Genomic DNA, 19,260 nt, shown 5'->3' with positions numbered 1-19,260 from the left:
AGTAGAGGCAACTTGTAGAGAGAACCCGCCTTTAGATTTTACATATACTATAGCGCTGGATAAACCATCCAAAATTGAAAGATCACTAAATAAAAAATTCAATACAAAACGAACGAATCTCAACTGAACCCTTATAAGTAATATTAATAATATATCTATTTTATATAGACGGAGCATACAGGAAAGTTAAGGAAAATTTTGGGGTACATAAATTAAAATCTAATAATGTGTTAAACAAAGATGGTACACCAATATATAATACGAAAGGTAAAGTCGATAGATGGGTGGAATATATTAAAGAGTTATAAGGAGGAAATGAATTAGAAAATGGTGTTATAGAGGAAGAAGAGGAAGTTGAGGAGGATGAAATGGGAGAAACAATACTGAGATCTGAATTTAAGAGAGCATTAAAAGATTTAAATGGCAGAAAGGCTCCTGGAATAGACGGAATACCTGTAGAATTACTGCGCAGTGCAGGTGAGGAAGCGATTGATAGATTATACAAACTGGTGTGTAATATTTATGAAAATGGGGAATTTCCATCAGACTTCAAAAAAAGTGTTATAGTTATGATACCAAAGAAAGCAGGGGCAGATAAATGTGAAGAATACAGAACAATTAGTTTAACTAGTCATGCATCAAAAATCTTAACTAGAATTTTATACAGAAGAATTGAGAGGAGAGTGGAAGAAGTGTTAGGAGAAGACCAATTTGGTTTCAGGAAAAGTATAGGGACAAGGGAAGCAATTTTAGGCCTCAGATTAATAGTAGAAGGAAGATTAAAGAAAAACAAACCAACATACTTGGCGTTTATAGACCTAGAAAAGGCTTTCGATAACGTAGACAGGAATAAAATGTTCAGCATTCTAAAAAAATTAGGGTTCAAATACAGAGATAGAAGAACAATTGCCAACATGTACAGGAACCAAACAGCAACAATAACAATTGAAGAACATAAGAAAGAAGCCCTAATAAGAAAGGGAGTCCGACAAGGATGTTCCCTATCTCCGTTACTTTTTAATCTTTACATGGAACTAGCAGTTAATGATGTTAAAGAACAATTTAGATTCGGAGTAACAGTACAAGGTGAAAAGATAAAGATGCTACGATTTGCTGATAATATAGTAATTCTAGCCGAGAGTAAAAAGGATTTAGAAGAAACAATGAACGGCATAGATGAAGTCCTACGCAAGAACTATCGCATGAAAATAAACAAGAACAAAACAAAAGTAATGAAATGTAGTAGAAATTACAAAGATGGACCGCTGAATGTGAAAATAGGAGGAGAAAAGATTATGGAGGTAGAAGAATTTTGTTATTTGGGAAGTAAAATTACTAAAGATGGACGAAGCAGGAACGATATAAAATGCCGAATAGCACAAGCTAAACGAGCCTTCAGTAAGAAATATAATTTGTTTACATCAAAAATTAATTTAAATGTCAGGAAAAGATTTTTGAAAGTGTATGTTTGGAGTGTCGTTTTATATGGAAGTGAAACTTGGACAATCGGAGTATCTGAGAAGAAAAGATTAGAAGCTTTTGAAATGTGGTGCTATAGGAGAATGTTAAAAATCAGATGGGTGGATAAAGTGACAAATGAGGAGGTATTGCGGCAAATAGATGAAGAAAGAAGCATTTGGAAAAATATAGTTAAAAGAAGAGACAGACTTATAGGCCACATACTAAGGCATCCTGGAATAATCGCTTTAATATTGGAAGGACAGGTAGAAGGGAAAAATTGTGTAGGCAGGCCACGTTTGGAGTATGTAAAACAAATTGTTGGGAATGTAGGATGTAGAGGGTATACTGAAATGAAACGACTAGCACTAGATAGGGAATCTTGGAGAGCTGCATCAAACCAGTCAAATGACTGAAGACAAAAAAAAAATCTATTTTATTAAATAAGGTATACAATAATTTCTACATTTAAAAACCGTAATACTAGCATAATTATACAAAATTAGATTTAAGTAAACCGTTTAAAACACACACTTAACTAAAAAAAAAAAAAACAGACAAATTTTTACAACTTTATTTTTAATGCAAAAATGCTTTACAATAAACAAGCAACATAACTTATTGTTTATCGATGATAAACATTCATAATTAAACTTACTTAGTTGTAAACTTAAATAATCTTCTTTTTCTCCTCTTTTCAGTTAATATCTAATTAACAATATTTATATTAAGTTTAAACGGTCAAGAGTACTGACATTCCCAGACCGAATCATCGTCTCCTTTTATCAAAATTACTTACCATATATCCATAATTTTATTAGATTAAACTTGATACGAAGAGCCTTCATCACGTCTTATCTTCTACATATTACATCTTATTTCAGTCACAAACAATCTATCATTATCTTCTGATATATAATACTTCGCTCCAAAGAGTACCACTTAATAATATAATAATAATCATCTTAAAAGTTAAACTTTCATACTTAAATTTACTTCAATAAACATTTAAATAAGTATATTGCTACTGTTCTGTCGTATAATAAGGAGTTCAATACTCTAATCGCATACCTTTCTTTACTAATTCTTTCATCATCACGTACAACAACACCGCTACAAACTTCTTTACCAAGTTAACCCGTGTATAATGATTTACCGTAAACTGATTGAAGCAGAGTGATTCCATCAAATGTTATTTTGAATCCAATCACATAATTTACCCGTTCAATCTCCCTCACCGATGCAGAGTCGCACGAATATGTGATTCCAAATATATTACATCACCCTTACCATCCCACTTACCGTTTGTTCATTCATTAATAAATGTGTTTTTTATCAGTTTACATTGATGTCACGTTTACTTAAATTTGGCCTACAAACCAATTTTTAATTCAACTCCACGTAGAATACAATCGAATCTGTTACAAAACCGTGTTGATGGTATAGTTCTCCACGATACTCCAAGTCATTTTAATTTCAAAATAAATATGTAGTCAAATCTAAATTATGTCCTTAAAAACAAGTTATAAAAAACTTGCAGCGATATGAATATTAAAATATGTACTAACTATAATAATTAACAATATTACAACAACTGGAACACCTTAAATTTATATATTTTATAAATAAATGAGATAATTCTTGCATGATATAAAGCGTGAATTTAGTGTTAAATTCGTACATAACAGCCTGAAGGCCCCGTACGGCTCCTATCCTATACCGTACTAGATTAAGTAATATAATTAAAATCTAAAACCGGATTTATTATTACGTAAATATTACAAAGCATAGTAACGTTATAAAAATAAAGTACTTATTGAAATAATGTTGTCAATTTTATTTTCAGAACATCAATTTGATACAACTGAATTTAAGAAAAAAAAATAATAAAGATTAAGGATAAACTGAATGTAGGATTTAATTGTTTCTAGAAGTTTTTTTAATTAATATAATTGTATTTTTCAATTATTAGTATCGTAACACTAAACAAATTGTAATTATTAATCCTATAAAACAGGAAATATTTATATTATCAAAGGAAATATCATATTAAACTGATCCCAGCGTTTAAATATGCTTTAATTTCCGAAATACTTGACTGTAATACTCGACGTCAATGATCAGTGATAGCTCCCGATATACATAATTTACTGTCTTTCTGTACTGACCACCAACATGGCGAACCTAAAACCACATTAATTAACAATAATATCCTGCAGTAAGCTTCCTATTGTCTCTCGATTGCTACTTTCCAGAATCAAAACCGTAACAGCTAACATAATCGATACACCGAAGGTAAGTGGTATTAAAATAATAATTTTACTTAAAAAAATTCATTAAAGTTTTTTTTTTAAACAAAAAAGATTGATTATTTAACCAAAAGTATATTTAAGGAAACGACTTCCATGTAATTTGAATTACTTATAACAATTATTAAATAACTTTTAGTAAGAATATAATCAATGAAGTCAAAATGTGAAAAAATAACTTATATACTTGAATAACGTAATGAAGACGTTTATAATTTTATGTTTTTTTTTTAAAGTTAAATTAAATCTGTCTTTTTCTTTAATTTCGTGATCGGCATTACATCTGTTTTGCTCAAAAATAATTTGATTATAATGTACATGTACTGACTGTAATGATATTCGATCGCAAAAAAAGTACATTGATATTCTATAAAGATTCACTTCGCAGAGTGGAATCCGATCCAAAATCTTTTTGAATTAACAAGTATAAAATATCATAACAGTAGCTCTTTCAATGCAGGGAAATTTATGTATAAAAAATTCCCCTTTTATATTTAAAATTTCTCGTTTGATTTTCTCTTATTCGTTTAGAACAGTTGTAATACAATCTGGAACAACTGCAATCACTAATAGTAGCATAAGTTGTATTTTGTAATCTGAAAGCTTAATTCACAAGCAAAGTAGTATAAAAATGTCGCAGTTTAAAAGCAGATAAGGCTGCTGGAAAGTAATCTGTAAACAAAAAAAGAAAAGTAGTACATAATGTTTACAAATTTTTTAAGTTAAAAGAAAAAGCGGCAGTATCAGTTAAAAAAAACCGCGTCTGCAACCGTTAACGATGAAACTTCTGATCTAATTGTATCACAAACGACTGGCAATTCAATATTTCAAACTTCAAACATTAATAGAAAAAAAAGTAAAACTAACTCGACCAATATGTAATTCAACGAACGATAACTAAGGTTCATATTACAGAAAAGGTAAAATCAACAACTTTTATCAAATGCTCATAGAAAGGTAGTTGCGGATGTAAATTTCAAAGGAAAAAAGAAAAAATATTTTCATATATGGTTAAAAACTTGGGCTTCTAGTGGATGAAGGCTACCAAAAGTTGATGTCATTTGTTTAATCCGCCGGGTTGGTCTAATGGTGAAACGTGTCTTCCCAAATGAAACGCCTCAACAAAAATAATCATGACGGCAGTACAGTCATGAATATTTTGTTGACGAAACTTACGTGCATACTAAATATTCTACAAGTAAAGGCTGATCAAATAGGAATAGTGAGAGAAATCATGTACGATTTCGAAAAGAAACCGACTGACTATTGTTAGTGATGGTGACGAAGGTGGAATGTATTAAACGCATTACTTATTTTCAACTCGGACCGTAAATCCGGGGATAAACATGATGATATGAATATCTCAAATTTCAAAAGATAGGTGGAATTAAATCTCACTGCGAACTTCTCTCGAAATTCCCATTTGTGAAAAACTGAAATGCAAGAGTGATTGAACGATTACAATATTACTTTTCCATATTCGATGTTGAAACCAAATTAGTACGTTCTAATTAAAAAAAAAAAAACAAAAAATACTGACGTAAAAATTGATAAAATTTTAGAAGCGCACGTGGACATTCCACAGATTACCACCGTATGATCCACAATTAAACCCTAGTAAAAAAATTTGGTCGGAAGTTAGACAGCATGTTGGCAAACAATATTGTTGAAAATACGTTGCAAGATGAACGCTAAAAGATAAATATGCAGCCACATAAGATTATAAGCGGGAACCATATAATAATCACGTTAACAATATTGAAAATGCATTAATTGATAAAAAGTTAAGATGGATGTTTATTAGATAATACAGTAGCGCAATACATCAACTTGGAGCATTATTCATCATGTAGTGACAGCAATTAATTTTCCTTTAGCAAAAGATAAAAATTATTCCATTTTAGTTTCTTAGTAAAAGATACTTATTCCATATGAAGAGATTTCAATATAAAATTTATTTTAATCTACGTTTAAAATAGTAAAACTATACTGTTAATTTTATCCAGTTTTGTGTTTTTGTTTTTTATTAAATAAATCGTTTTTTGGTTTGTAAATTAATTTAATTATTAAAAAAAATAATAATTTGGAAATATCTTAATTGTTTAAGTTTTTTTTAATTTTTATATAGTTGTTATTACAAAATATCATAAAGGAAATACAAAAAAAAATTTACGTTGTTCAATAAATGATAAATACCACACCAAGGAAGTTTCAGGATCATAAGGAAAGACCCACCGGGTTGGTCTAGTGGTGAACGCGTTCTTCCAAAATCAACAGATTTGAATTCCAGCGTTCAAGTTTTAGTAAAGGGAGTTGCTTTTATACGGATTTGAACACTAGATCGTGGATACCGGTGTTACACTACAAATTTCTGTTCTGGTTCCCATATGTTTCGGTGTGATTTTAAAGGTATTTTACGTCAATAATTTTCATAAACTACAGCATTACTTTTATAGTCGAGATGCTAACTGAGTTGTTACTCCACCTTGTTACATCCGATATTGCCACTCATTAGGGTCTTATAACATTACAAAATTCATAATTCCTTGACAATGCTTGGATATCACGTCTCTGAAATAGCTAAATACGTTCGATAATTAATTTGCAAATTATGACACAACAAACCCGATAATCACAGAAACCATGAGAATTCTCAGAAAGCCAAATCTGGTATTTCAGTCATTAATGTATTCGAAATTTATGTACCTACAAATGGAAATAAGAGTAGCCAGGGGGAATGTCATGATTATAAGTGAAAAATGCTTCGTTGTGTAAAATACTTTAAAACAGTAGTATCATTTCAAATAAAACTGACAAACTACCCGAAAGAATGCAGTTATTTTCCTTAACTGATTGTTAAACATAGAGTGACCTAACAAGTATTACCTGAGTGAGTGTTACCAGAACAACTTTGATATCGAGTTAAATAATTTATTTATTAAAATAAACAACGGATTGTATGAATTTAGAAACGTTAAAACTGAAAGATTTTTTTCCATAATCAAAAAAATTCAATGTTTGCGCCATATTCGGCAAAAATATCCAACCGGTAATCGATTTCATGCCACGTTCGTTGTAACATATCCTCATCTATAAGTTTTAATGTGTATAACAATCCTCTCCTTAAAAATCATCTATATTCTCTACACGAGTTTTGTATACATAATTATCAATAAAACCCTGAGGGTAAAAATCTCTGGTAATCGAGTTGGCCAAACAATCGGTCCATCACGTCCAATCCAGCGATTTGGGAATGTTGTCGACGGATTCAAGTTCTAATAAACCCCAATGTGAACCTAGTTAGAATATCATTTCGGGTTGTAACTCTTCAAGGTGAGGGTATACAAAAACCCTTCTAACATGTTCAGATAAATATACGCGTGAATTACAGTTACCGAAACCAAAAAAAGATCCAATCGTACGATTGTGAAGCAGTCTGCACCAAACATTAATTTTTGGGCTATTTCTAACACGATCAAGTGTAACGTGCGAGTTCTCTGATACCCATAATCGAAACGTTCTGAGTGTTCAATTTTCCAGAGACCTGAAATGTACCCTCGTTTAAGAACATAAATTTTAAGGTAACAATCACCATTTTTAATTCTTTAGATCATTTCCACAGAAAATTCCTTTCTAGCAGTGCGATCGTGTGGTGCAATGCAAGGCAATATTTGTAATTTATAAAAACGCAATTTTAATAATTTCTTCAAAAAATTGTGAACGGTAGATCGCGGAAGATCTGCCGTTTGCGTTCCAGGGTTTTGAACAAAAGACTGACAAATGATCCTTATTTTTTCATCTGATGTTCTAGGCCTTCCTGCACCTGATGTTAATAGCTTGTCCTGTTTTCTGCAGGTTCGTGTGCGTTGTTGTTGTCGGTGTATGTATTTACGTGCTGTATGTGTTGCTTCCAGCAGTGTCGTTTGTGTGGTGTGTGACATTGTTGGATTGTTATGACTGTGTATGTGGGCGGTTCACCCTTCTTCTGATGACATGTTTTTATAGCAGTCCCAGGAAGGGGGAAGCCAGGGAGGAGGTTTAGTCGGTAGTGCGCAGGTATACACACGCTCTTGGTTATAACTGGCGGAACCTGTTAGCGAGCCCGACACTGCTCAGGCGCCCGTAAATGAAGTTCCTCCAACTCATTTCAAAGAAAAAAGGCCTGCCTTCCCCTTCTTAAGTTCTATACTCCCAGTTTCTTCAAATTCATCGTACCGTGAATGGGCACTTGTTCTAGAGAGTGGCTCTAAGTTATACTGAGTTTTAAATTGCGTCGGACTAGTGTTTCTGATCTTGTTTCGATAAACCTCTACGCAATGCGCTTACATCCGTAGATTCATGGCGACTGACGAATGCGGTTACGTGTGCAATCATATCGCTATCTAGTATTTACTGATGGAAACTTTACGAGTCAGCTGTAGAACAGAGCCCAACCGTTCATTAATAGGACTATTCCTTTTTACAAGACAGCAAAGTTCAGGCAATTCTCAGACACCCGATAAAACCGTTAAGTAAATCTTAAATGAATGAAGCTTCAAAAGTTTCTGAATATTTGGGTTAGATAGTCAAATCTACTTTCCAGTCTCCGAAGAAACTTTCTGAGAGAACACATTACCAGTTGTATAATGATTTTTAATCGATGAAAACGCTTACGGTCGTCAATACTTCCAGCCTTTCAAAAAATTGAATAATGAAAGGTAAACGGTGGATTTATTAGGAATTTTAACGTTTGGATAAACATGTGAAATCTCAATATTTCGAGCATTTGCTATTTTAAAAAAGTCTCAGCTATCCGAATACGCTGGAGTATTAAAGAAATCTCTGACTGTCGTAATAAAAAAAAAAAAAACTGTGACCGTGAGATCACGTCTAAGTATAAGAAAACACTACTGGTAACACGATTTACTGTTCCGAATTTGAGTTCGAATATTCTAAATTAATGGTTTAACCAACTATTAACAGAACCACATCAGTAAGAGATTTAACATTAACTTACGACTTCGCCCTAATTTTATGTCTTAACTCCTTTGTATCCTTCAGTGTTAAAATCGATCGTCGTTTGTTATGCAGATACCTTAAATATTTACGTAAGAGTCAATTAATTCCCTTCTGGTATCGGACACTCTCTTATGATGCTTAAACCCGTCCATGAACGTTCGGCTGTCTGTGTCGGCGTGTGACCGTGTGCAACCGTCAACGGATTAGCGAAGTCATATTATTGGTTTATTGTCATATATGAAATTCATATCGGGTAATAGGGGAATAACAAGACTGTCACATGTCGTAAACAAGTTGTTTTACCCGGTTAAATATATCCTGGAATAACTCCCAAAAGGTTATCATCTCTTACACCGTCTGAACAGCAATGCAGCGGTTCTTGTTCTCTTGTTCTTGTTCTCTCTCTCTCTCTATATATATATATATATATATATATATATATATATATCAATAAAATATTCATTGTCGAGGATATATATTCGTGACGACAATGCATTTATGTCAAAGAAATAAGATTCATCAATTTAATATTTTTATTCGGATAGCGTATTTGAATAAAAATTAAATAATAAAAAATATATAATATTTATTTTTAAACAAAAAACATAATATTCAACGATTAAAAGCCAGTATTCTAGCAAATACTGTTAAAATAAAATTAGACCAAAATATTATTATTTTCAAAAGAAATCAAATTTCACAAATTCATGACAGGAAATTTTAAAACTTATATCTTTTTTTATAAAAAATCAGACGTTATTTCGCTTTCTATGGATTTATAGTTATCAAATCTACGAACAAGATAATTTTCCATTACATTAGGAACAAATACAGAAGCCGAACGGTAGAAATTAATAATTTGTAAATTACGCTTCATTAGTGAGGGCTGTAGTCAATTAAAAATAATAAACTGTTAAAACAGAAAAGAAATTATACCTTTTTAAATAAAGTTAAAAAAATGTTAACAGTTTTGGGCTAATCATCGTTTTTAAATCAACTTTTAAAAAATTATAAGATAATTTATTTTCGCGGATATCTAATATCAAAGTAATTAATTTGCGCGTTTATATTCAAGCCTTTTAACATTTACTAATAAAACTAAAATAAGAAAAGAAAATATGATAAATAACTACTTTATATAAAAGTATATTTGTTATTGGAACCGATAAACTTATTTTAAGCGTGATAGAAATATTATTAAAGTACTTTTTGAAATTAGGTTACGAGTTCATTTTGTGAAAAACAGATATAACATATGTTCAAACGCGGTTTTATATTACGGTACAAGTTGTTTAATAATTGCATTACAAAGTTTATTATGTTATAACGCCATGAATAACCACACTAATTTGATTTATTTATTTATAACGTATTGTTATGATCCCGATGTCTATATTTTACTAATGTTTTATAACGGTTACCGTTAAATATACTTGAATATATTAATAATATCCCAAGTACGGGTATTAAAAACTGTCCGTATTAAAAATTACAAACAGGATGTTTGAAATTATATTTACTCATTAATTAATTACTATATCGATAAACAGTAATATTAAAGCTAGGTAATGGATGTCAAAGTTGTTTGAGAAACTTCTAATTTTCATCGTAGCAGCTACTCGACTGAAAGCAAAAGGGTCCGAGTTTGTAGACTTCATTAACAGTTTCTATATACGAGTACGTACCTGATAGGTAACTTCTGATTTCACAATACCCGTAAACTGTTTTATTGCACAAACTTTCCGTGTAACAGAAATATTATTCCGCATCATTAAGACCGATTTTAGTCAAATATCCGTATTAGAGAATGAACTTCCCAGATTTTAATCGTTAACGGATAAATACATATTGTGAAATTTTATCGTATGCTCTAACAGAAAAACCGCTAATCACCAAATAATATTAAATAGAGGATTAATTTTTTTTGGCTTAGGTATTCTTAAAAATTCATTGACTATTAAGTTAAAAAAAATTTGGATGAAATTATTTAAACTACAGAAAACGAAAAAGCACAACATTCCCGTCTACGCCGCGAGGGTGAAGTTAAATTTAAAAAAATTTCCAATTTTTTTTTAACTCAGGGAATTCCCCATCAAGGGAAGGTTATTAAAGTAATATTATTGTCGTTATTGTTTAACAAAATACTTTTTCGGTTAAAATTAAACATTTGAATCAGAAAAACATTTTTTTTTTTCATTTTGGAAGCTGTAATACTCAAGGGAAAACATTCTGGTAAAATTATTTTTTAAGGAAATAATCCCTAAGGGGTAATAATAAATTTATTAAAGTCCTCTCACGGCATTACATAACATCCGGGACCACGTGCTCGAGAAACCTCTTTCCCCAAGCAACAGAAGAGACCAAGTCATCTTAACTCGGCTAAGGATTGGACACACCAGGCTTGCCCACGCTCAACTAATTGGCTCTCCTCAGAAGGTCTGCGAGCCTTGCAAGGTCAAATGGTACGTGTACCACCTGCTCTTATATTGCCCAATCTTTGGAACCATCCGACAAAACTTAGAACTGAGTTCGGATATGAAATTTCTATTAAACCAGAACGAAGGTACAGTGTCCCATATAAAACGCAACCCATCAATCACTCATCCATGAAATTTCAAAAGTCAAGCTTACTCCCTTACTCGTTACTGAAATGGACGTCCAACCTCTGAACATCGTGGCGACGCAGTAGAACACTACCTATAGTAACAACAATGCAATCGTAACGTTCAGTGTATTGCTAGAGACAAGATGGTGAACGTGTTCGCTAGATGAACGTGTTTTCATTGTCGAAACGTTCTTCAGTACGAAATCAGCGGTTGCAGTGCAAGATTTGTTTCGCCATAAGTACCCAGATAAACCAGCTCCTAGCAAAACATCAGTATTAGGGTTAGTCGCAAAATTTAGAGAGACCGGTTCTGTTAATAACAAGGAACACAAAAGATCTGCGTCAGTGTTGAATACAGATACAGTCGCTGAAATCAAAGACCGATTACTCGCCTCGCCAAATAAATCGATCAGACATTTGTCTGCTGAAATTAACTTGTCTAAATAGACTGTTCATCGGGCGACCAAATAATTACAATTACGACCTTATCGCATTCAAACGGTTCATCGACTTCTTGAGCCCGACAAAGAAAAACGACTACAATATTGTTAACGGTCACGTCGATTTCTGTGTGAGGGAATTAATGTTATGGATTCGTTATTTTTCACAGATGAAGCACGGTTTCATTTGGATGGCTACGTAAACAGCCAAAACAGTAGAATTTGGAACGCTGAAAATCCCCACGTTTATCACGAAAAACAATTACACCCGCAGAAGTATGGTGCGCGATATCGCGGATGAAAAAAATCGGTCCTATTTTTTTCGAGTACACCATTAATGCAGAACGATATCAGGATATTTTATTTCAGCATTCTTGGAAGAGGAATACAGACACTGCTGGCTACAACATGACGGTGCGACATCGCACTACGCAGGTTCAACTTCTGATTTCGTTTAGGAATTCTTTGGTAATCGTGTTATCGGTCGAGGCTTGTGGCCACCAAGATCTCCAGATTTGACTGCGGCGGATTTTTTTCTACGGGGTTACCTCAAAGAAAAAGCCCACAGCAACAAACCACGAACACATGAACGATTGAAAGTCAATATTGAGCAAGCTGTATTAAATATCCAGCCACAAACTTTGAATAAAGTTGCAAGAAACGCTGTAAAAAGAATTAAAGCTTGTATTCAAGAAGATGGCGGCCACTTCCAACATTTACTCTAAATGTAAGGTAATGGATGGTAATAATAAAAATTACGTTTACATTTACACGTGCCTTTTTATTATTTCAATACCTACCAATATAAGGTTGGGTTGCGTTTTATATGGGACACTCTGTATAAAACGTCTGTTGCGATTCCTCTCCAACAGTGGAATGAAGAATACGATTTCGTAATTTTTGTCTGATTTATGTATTTTAATTTGTATTTATTGTTGTCAATTTTGTGTATGTTTATTATTTATTGTTTATATTTGTTCTTTACGATTTTTGTTGTAACAACATGATAGTGCTACTGTAGTCGCTAATAACTATAATGGTTGATGCGATTATAAATAAAAGCATTAAAAAAATATATATATAAATAACCTTTTAAAGTTGTTTAAAAATACAAATATACAGCCGAAATTCTACATAAACGAATTGTAAATTTCTAGGAAAAAGTTGAAAATATTTGGTTTATTTCAATAAATACTACAGTAAAGGCTATCATAACAGTTATTCATTTTAAATGCAACGGGTAAATTGCGAGATGATTAAATTGAAAAACTTTAAAATTAAAAAAATATTTTTGTACCGCGGACCATTAGATAGGCAAAACATTTTTATAGCAGTTTGACGGTCTATCGATATAGAAAATACAAGTGCAAAAAGATTCCTATTACTCCTTTTTTAAAGCAAGGTGTATCTAAAAAAAAAAAATATAGTCATTTTTTAAGAAAGGAAGTGAATATTAAATAAAACGTTTTTGGTAATTTCTGATCTCGATAAAAAAATTTGATGATTTATTTTCTAAAGAGTCCCAGTAAATATTTGAAATTTTATTTTGTCCGAAATTACCCTATCCTTTATTCAATTTCTGCAAAAATTTCATACATTGTTTCCGTCCGAAAGTATTGTTAATTTTTTTTAATGTTTCCTTAAGGTACTATATATATAAAAACCAACTTTTCAAATTTTTTTACCAATCTATATACTTTCGCGTTACAGGTACAACTGTTACAGAAGCGTATATCGCTCTATCTGCGAAAGAAAAAAAAATACGAAATTACCTAGTAAGCCTAAATTATACATACTTGTTGAAATATGTGATTATAATAATATAGATTAAAAGAATCCACACGTAAAGGGAGAACGAGATTTCCACCATTTTTGTTAAAATTCTCTTCAAACCAGCTACGCTTGTTTGTCAATTCACGCATGCGTAGCCCACATATATATATATATATATATATATATATATATATATATATATATATATACATACACGACCATTCATCATTTTCAAAAATGTTGTCAAAAAATTTACCAAAATGATATTTCGTTTTTGCTTTGAGACAATGTTAAGATCAATGCAATAGCAAATTTACATTATTTTTACTTTTTATATTATTTAATTTAAAACAGATTTTCAGTATAAAATTATTTATCTATGTTACAACGATTGTAATATAATAAATCTGCACTTGTTTACAAATATCAAATTTCGTATCGGTTAATGCTTGAATTACATATAATCTAGCTAAATTAATTAAGTCTCTGAAATCTTTTGAGTTTTGAGGAGTGATCAATTATCAAAAGAAAAATATTTCTTTAAGCAAAAGTTATATTTTACGATTAATTGCGGTATCCATTACAATATACGTTTTAATCATTAATCCACCATACAAACTGGAAGTTTGTGCACGGGAATACGAAATGGTAACTTTGTACCGTATGAACATACCTGAGCGGGATTCGAACCCAGGACTTCCGGAAACTTAAGTGATTTTTGTATTTACGAGATACATACTACCTATAGAGATCAGATAATCTATGATTTACTACAAAAGATCTTTTAAACCGAGCGATTTAATCCTAGTATTTCTTAAACGTATCGCGTTTAATCATCCTGTTCAGCGAAAATAAACGGCTTTTATATAGTTTACACTCTACCAATAGAGTTTTATTGTATTTATACAAGAAAATAATCTCAATTTTTCGAAACCGAGATATACTGGAATAGTAAATTTTCTTTTTAAATTAACAATCGTATATATAGTTACCTTCAGAGAGGTTTAATTAATAATAGACGTAACAATTATTTATCCTGGATTTCTTCCCCGTCACGTCATCTAAATAATCTTTAAAAGAACTCAGAGTATGAATTTCCAAGTGATAAAAAAACGTGGTATATCGCTGTTTGATTCTATAGAAAAAAGGACATTCGGAATTATACAGCCCATCTAAAAGAAATAAAATGAAAAAAAAAAACCATCGTAACTCGATAATATTATAATTACGTATTTTTTTTTAAAGGCTACTTAAAATACCATTAAGAAAAAGTTACTAGTATTCTAAAAAAAAAAAAAAAAAAAAAAAAATTAAATAAAAACTAATTTTGATAGAAACTAGAATTTATGAGTATAAATATAATTTGAAATATTATAAGAAAAAACAAAATATAAAAAAAAAAATTATAATATTATACGAAATACTAACAAAAAAATATATTAAACGGAAATAATCCAGAAAATTCTAATGGAAACGTTATTCCATTCACAGGAATTACTGAGTTATCGCTATCGCGCATGTATACAACAAATTAAAAAAAAAAAATTGAATACTCTCAATTATAACACAAAACCACGGAAATAATACTCAAGAAAAACTCAAAAATAAAGAAGAAAAACTATGGGAAATTTCTGCTGACATAAGATGGTATTAAAAAATTTCTTTGATAACTTTCAGATAAAATATGAAACATTCCTTAAAAATTATAATAAAGAATAAAAAACACCAATAAGAAGTTGTTAAATTACCTTACGTTATTAAAAAAAAAACCTGATTTAAATTTTTTGTCCTCAATCATTTAACTGGTTTGATGCACTTCTCCAAGATTCCCTATCTAGTGCTAGTCGTTTCATTTCGGTATACCCTCTACATCATACATCCCTAAAAATTTTACCCTGATTTACATATCTTATTTAATAAATTTCAATCCTTTGATTTAAGTTTCTCATTACTTCTTTGACAAAAGCGTTAATTTACATACAGATCAAAAAAGATTGTTAAAAACATGTGTATATACTAATACATATGGACAGAACTTTATTCGGATAAACTGAGATGGCAGATACCAATAAAATTTTCTTTATTGATGGTTATTGTACAGCCATGTTACTTAACGAAAGGTAAGGAAAAAATTTTTAAGTTCAGCTTTAAAGTATGATCAACAATAGAATAGTGAGATCACAAATATGTCTCCTATTCTACAAACTAATAAATAAAAAAACAAAAACATTACTCCCATTATGTCATTTATCCAGCAAATTTTTTTCGTGATCTGTTAAAGAAATCTTTTTTAATTAATTTTAATATATTATTACATCATGCACATTTAATTACGCGCCGCTTGGTTTTTCTGTCTTATCCGTAACCTTAACGCAAATCTGACAATCACAAAACATAAACACACATGATAATAAATCTTGAACTACTATGCTGTTTAATCGATTAAATATGAGTCATTCGCTGCAGTTTATTTGGCAATTAAATTTAGCAACATGAAGGAATCGCATAAAGAAGGATACATTACTGCGATACATTGGTCTGTTAATACATTAAGAATTATGAATCACCTAAATAAATAAATAATCTTCCTATCTACAAATACAACACCGACCACAAATACAACATCGATTTGTTGTAAAATAAATTATGTATTGAAGTGAATAAAATAAACAGTGCGAAAGAGATAAAAAAAATTTTTTTTAAACAAAAATAAATGTAAGACAAGGAGGAGGAGCCCAAGGTACCGTACGCGGTGCCTTGATTCGTCATTTGTCGTGGAAGTACCACGTGAAAGAAAACAAGAAACGGTTACACACGAGGTGTAACAAAACCTTTATATGTTATCAGGCAGGAATTCACACTTGTCGGTATCCAAAAAATGTTAATAAACTTGGTGATTCTAAAACCGGTTTGGACGTATGGCAGAGTTACGCGGTACAGCGAGTAAGAGTAAACACTGAGATTATACGTTTCCAGAAGTCAGCAAGATCCATCGCAGAAGCACATGTTCGGCGATTGAAACGCCAATCGTGTGCTGGATTCGGGGAATCTGAGCTGCTCTAAAGCAGGTTCAACATCACAAAGTAGGGAACAGGAAGAAGTCGCAGGGACTCAAGTCAGGTAAATAAGGTGGTTGAGAAACTACAGGAATGTTTTTCTTTGCCAAAAACTCATTAATTGAGAATGCAGTGTGACAAGGTGCATTATCATGATGTAGCATCCAGTTGTATTTGAAGGCTGGTCTCACGCAGGACATTCGTTTCCGCAGTCTTTCAAGAATTTCTCGGTAAACATATCGATTTACAGTCTGTCCTGTAGGACAAACTCGTTATAGACAATGACATTACTATCGAACTAACAAATTAGCATGGTTTTGATTGGCTCATTTTAGCTTTTTTGGGTATTGGTGAGTTTGAAGTGTGCCCACCTTGCTCTGGAGTTGATAGCACAACGTTGCTCATAATTTGTATCAACGTTTAAACTATACTTGGACGAATCTATGAAAAGGCGCCAGTCCTCAGGTTTATGAATTTGTCTTACGTGCAACATAAACTCATCAATATCTGTGCAATAAACCAAATTATTTTCATCAATAAAGTACTGAGAAAGTTCATTTTATCGGCTTCGAAAGCCCGAAATTTATGTACAATTTTAAGTAAATTCCAACATTCTTGATCCTAACAGTTCAGCTTGATTTTTTAATAAATTTAAATCCCTAACCAAGTCATTTAATTCACCATGTGATATATGATGTGAATTACTGGAAGATAATTCAAAATCAAAATCATTGTTGTCTTCTTCACTACTGTCCGATTCTTCATCGCTGCTTTCGAAACATACATTCATAGGTGGCATAGGAACTGGATTAATTTCATTGTGAGGTGAGGCCTGATTGCAGATTTCAATGAAGGACATTTTACAATATGTTTAGATTTTTTAGAAATTCCAGACACACTTGTTAAACACATGTAACAATCGCTTACTTGATTCTTTGGTTCATGCCAAACCATAGGTACTGAAAAAGCCTTCTGTCTACCTTTCAAACATCCCTTGAAATATACAGAACAATTAGTGGATACTATTTGAGGAGTCCACGTCCTACCCTAATCACCAATTTTACACTGAAAGTACAATGATATGCTTTTTTAATCAAAGGTGTAATGTATTTCTATTCGATTTTACGGTAACTCATCACATACATAACAAAAGGCATCCGCATCATTTACACAATTTCGAGTTATTATGACACTGCACTATTAACAAACTTAAGACAGTAGTAAGACTGAACAAAATTAATTTATTCCTAAATCCAGTGCTTAATACAAACAAGACAGCTGTTTTTCAGCTATATGTTCTGACCTGCACATATATGATTTATCTTGTCCATGAAGGCTCAATCTTCAGTATTAGGTATGATGTCATAATATGTTACTGTAATTCTTTGTCTAGTATTGTTTATTTATAGGTTTCAAATTATGTTAACAAAGTTAAACAATAAAAAATTAGCGCACAAAATACAATATAGGAGCTTAAATTGCTAACTATACGTTGAAAAATGAAAAAAATCCTTTAATTAAAATTTTAAAATTTTTTTTAAAAATGATGGGCGATAGAAAGATTCTGAGTTCATATTCGTTTTCAGCATCAAAAAACAGATTAAAATCATGTATCGCAAGTTAGGAAACAAATTATGGTTATGAATGTTACTTTTTAATTCGTTGTGCAAAACATGAGAAATTTTAAAAGGAAATAAGAAACAAATGAAGGTGTGTAACGATTGTATTGGTGAACGTATTATTCAGAGTATTTAAAACGGACAAGAATTAATACTAAAACACTTAGAACTTTTAACGTAAAGTTTTAGATAAATAAATCAAATACGAAGGTCTGAAGGTCTTTTTTTTAAATTTAATTCAGATGTACCGACGAATGTGTGCTTTATTAATAAATTCTGTACAAATACACGAGTACGTAGGTACGAACTACAAGTAGACATACGAATTTAAACAAATATTTCATTTTATTTTTCATTTCATACTCTGTAACATCACACAGAATTTACAATAAATTTTCTAATCTACATTTAAGTAAAATATTTTAATTACAATTAAAATACTGTATTACAACATAATACATACATATATAAAACATTTACGGTGTATATTACTTAAACATTTTACTGACCTTTGCTTCTTGCAGCGACGAGAGATATAAAGCCGGTCGCTATGACGACCAAAAGACGCATCTCAGATATCAATGCGTTACAGAAGGGCACTCGACGACACTCCGATTACGTTCTTTCGAACATTATACACCTTTAACTGTCAAATGATACGTATCCTATCACTACAAACGTCGACACAACACTTAGACAATACAACAGCAGCTCGGTTCAACTCAAGAGATCAAATGATAAACGTAGGATCTTTAGTTTACCTGTATCGCAAAACGTTATTTTTAAGAAAAAATTATCGTTAGTTTATTCATAAATATCTTCATTTAATTTTAAATTGCATTTATAATAAATATTTCTTTTTAACGAATTTTTAAGTTTGTGAAATAACAAAATTATTCGTTAATTGAAACTGCAAAATCCCAAATGATTTATAAAACTTAAATAAAAAGTAAACAATCATTTTGTAAAACTGTTGTCTAAATAAACAATCGTAATTTTTTT

At 31.2% G+C, this 19,260-nt stretch overlaps 1 protein-coding gene across 15 annotated transcripts in view; it reads right to left on the bottom strand.

Moving 5' to 3' along the window:
* Positions 1 to 19,260, bottom strand: part of trol (terribly reduced optic lobes) — a 1,106,314-nt gene that overhangs the window by 546,042 nt on the left and 541,012 nt on the right. For 2 of the 15 annotated variants that reach the window (XM_075355887.1, XM_075355889.1), the window contains exon 2: positions 18,768 to 19,019. The exons of the other annotated variants lie outside the window; for them this stretch is intronic. In XM_075355887.1, coding sequence (XP_075212002.1) covers positions 18,768 to 18,828 — 61 coding nt within the window. In that variant the 5' untranslated portion in view covers positions 18,829 to 19,019. The remainder of the gene's footprint in view (positions 1 to 18,767; positions 19,020 to 19,260) is intronic. 15 annotated transcript variants of the gene reach the window in all.

This window comes from Lycorma delicatula, chromosome 2 (genome assembly GCF_047948215.1).
Source record: "Lycorma delicatula isolate Av1 chromosome 2, ASM4794821v1, whole genome shotgun sequence".
Classification (NCBI taxonomy): domain Eukaryota; kingdom Metazoa; phylum Arthropoda; class Insecta; order Hemiptera; family Fulgoridae; genus Lycorma; species Lycorma delicatula.
This window is presented reverse-complemented; position numbering and strand designations above follow the sequence as displayed.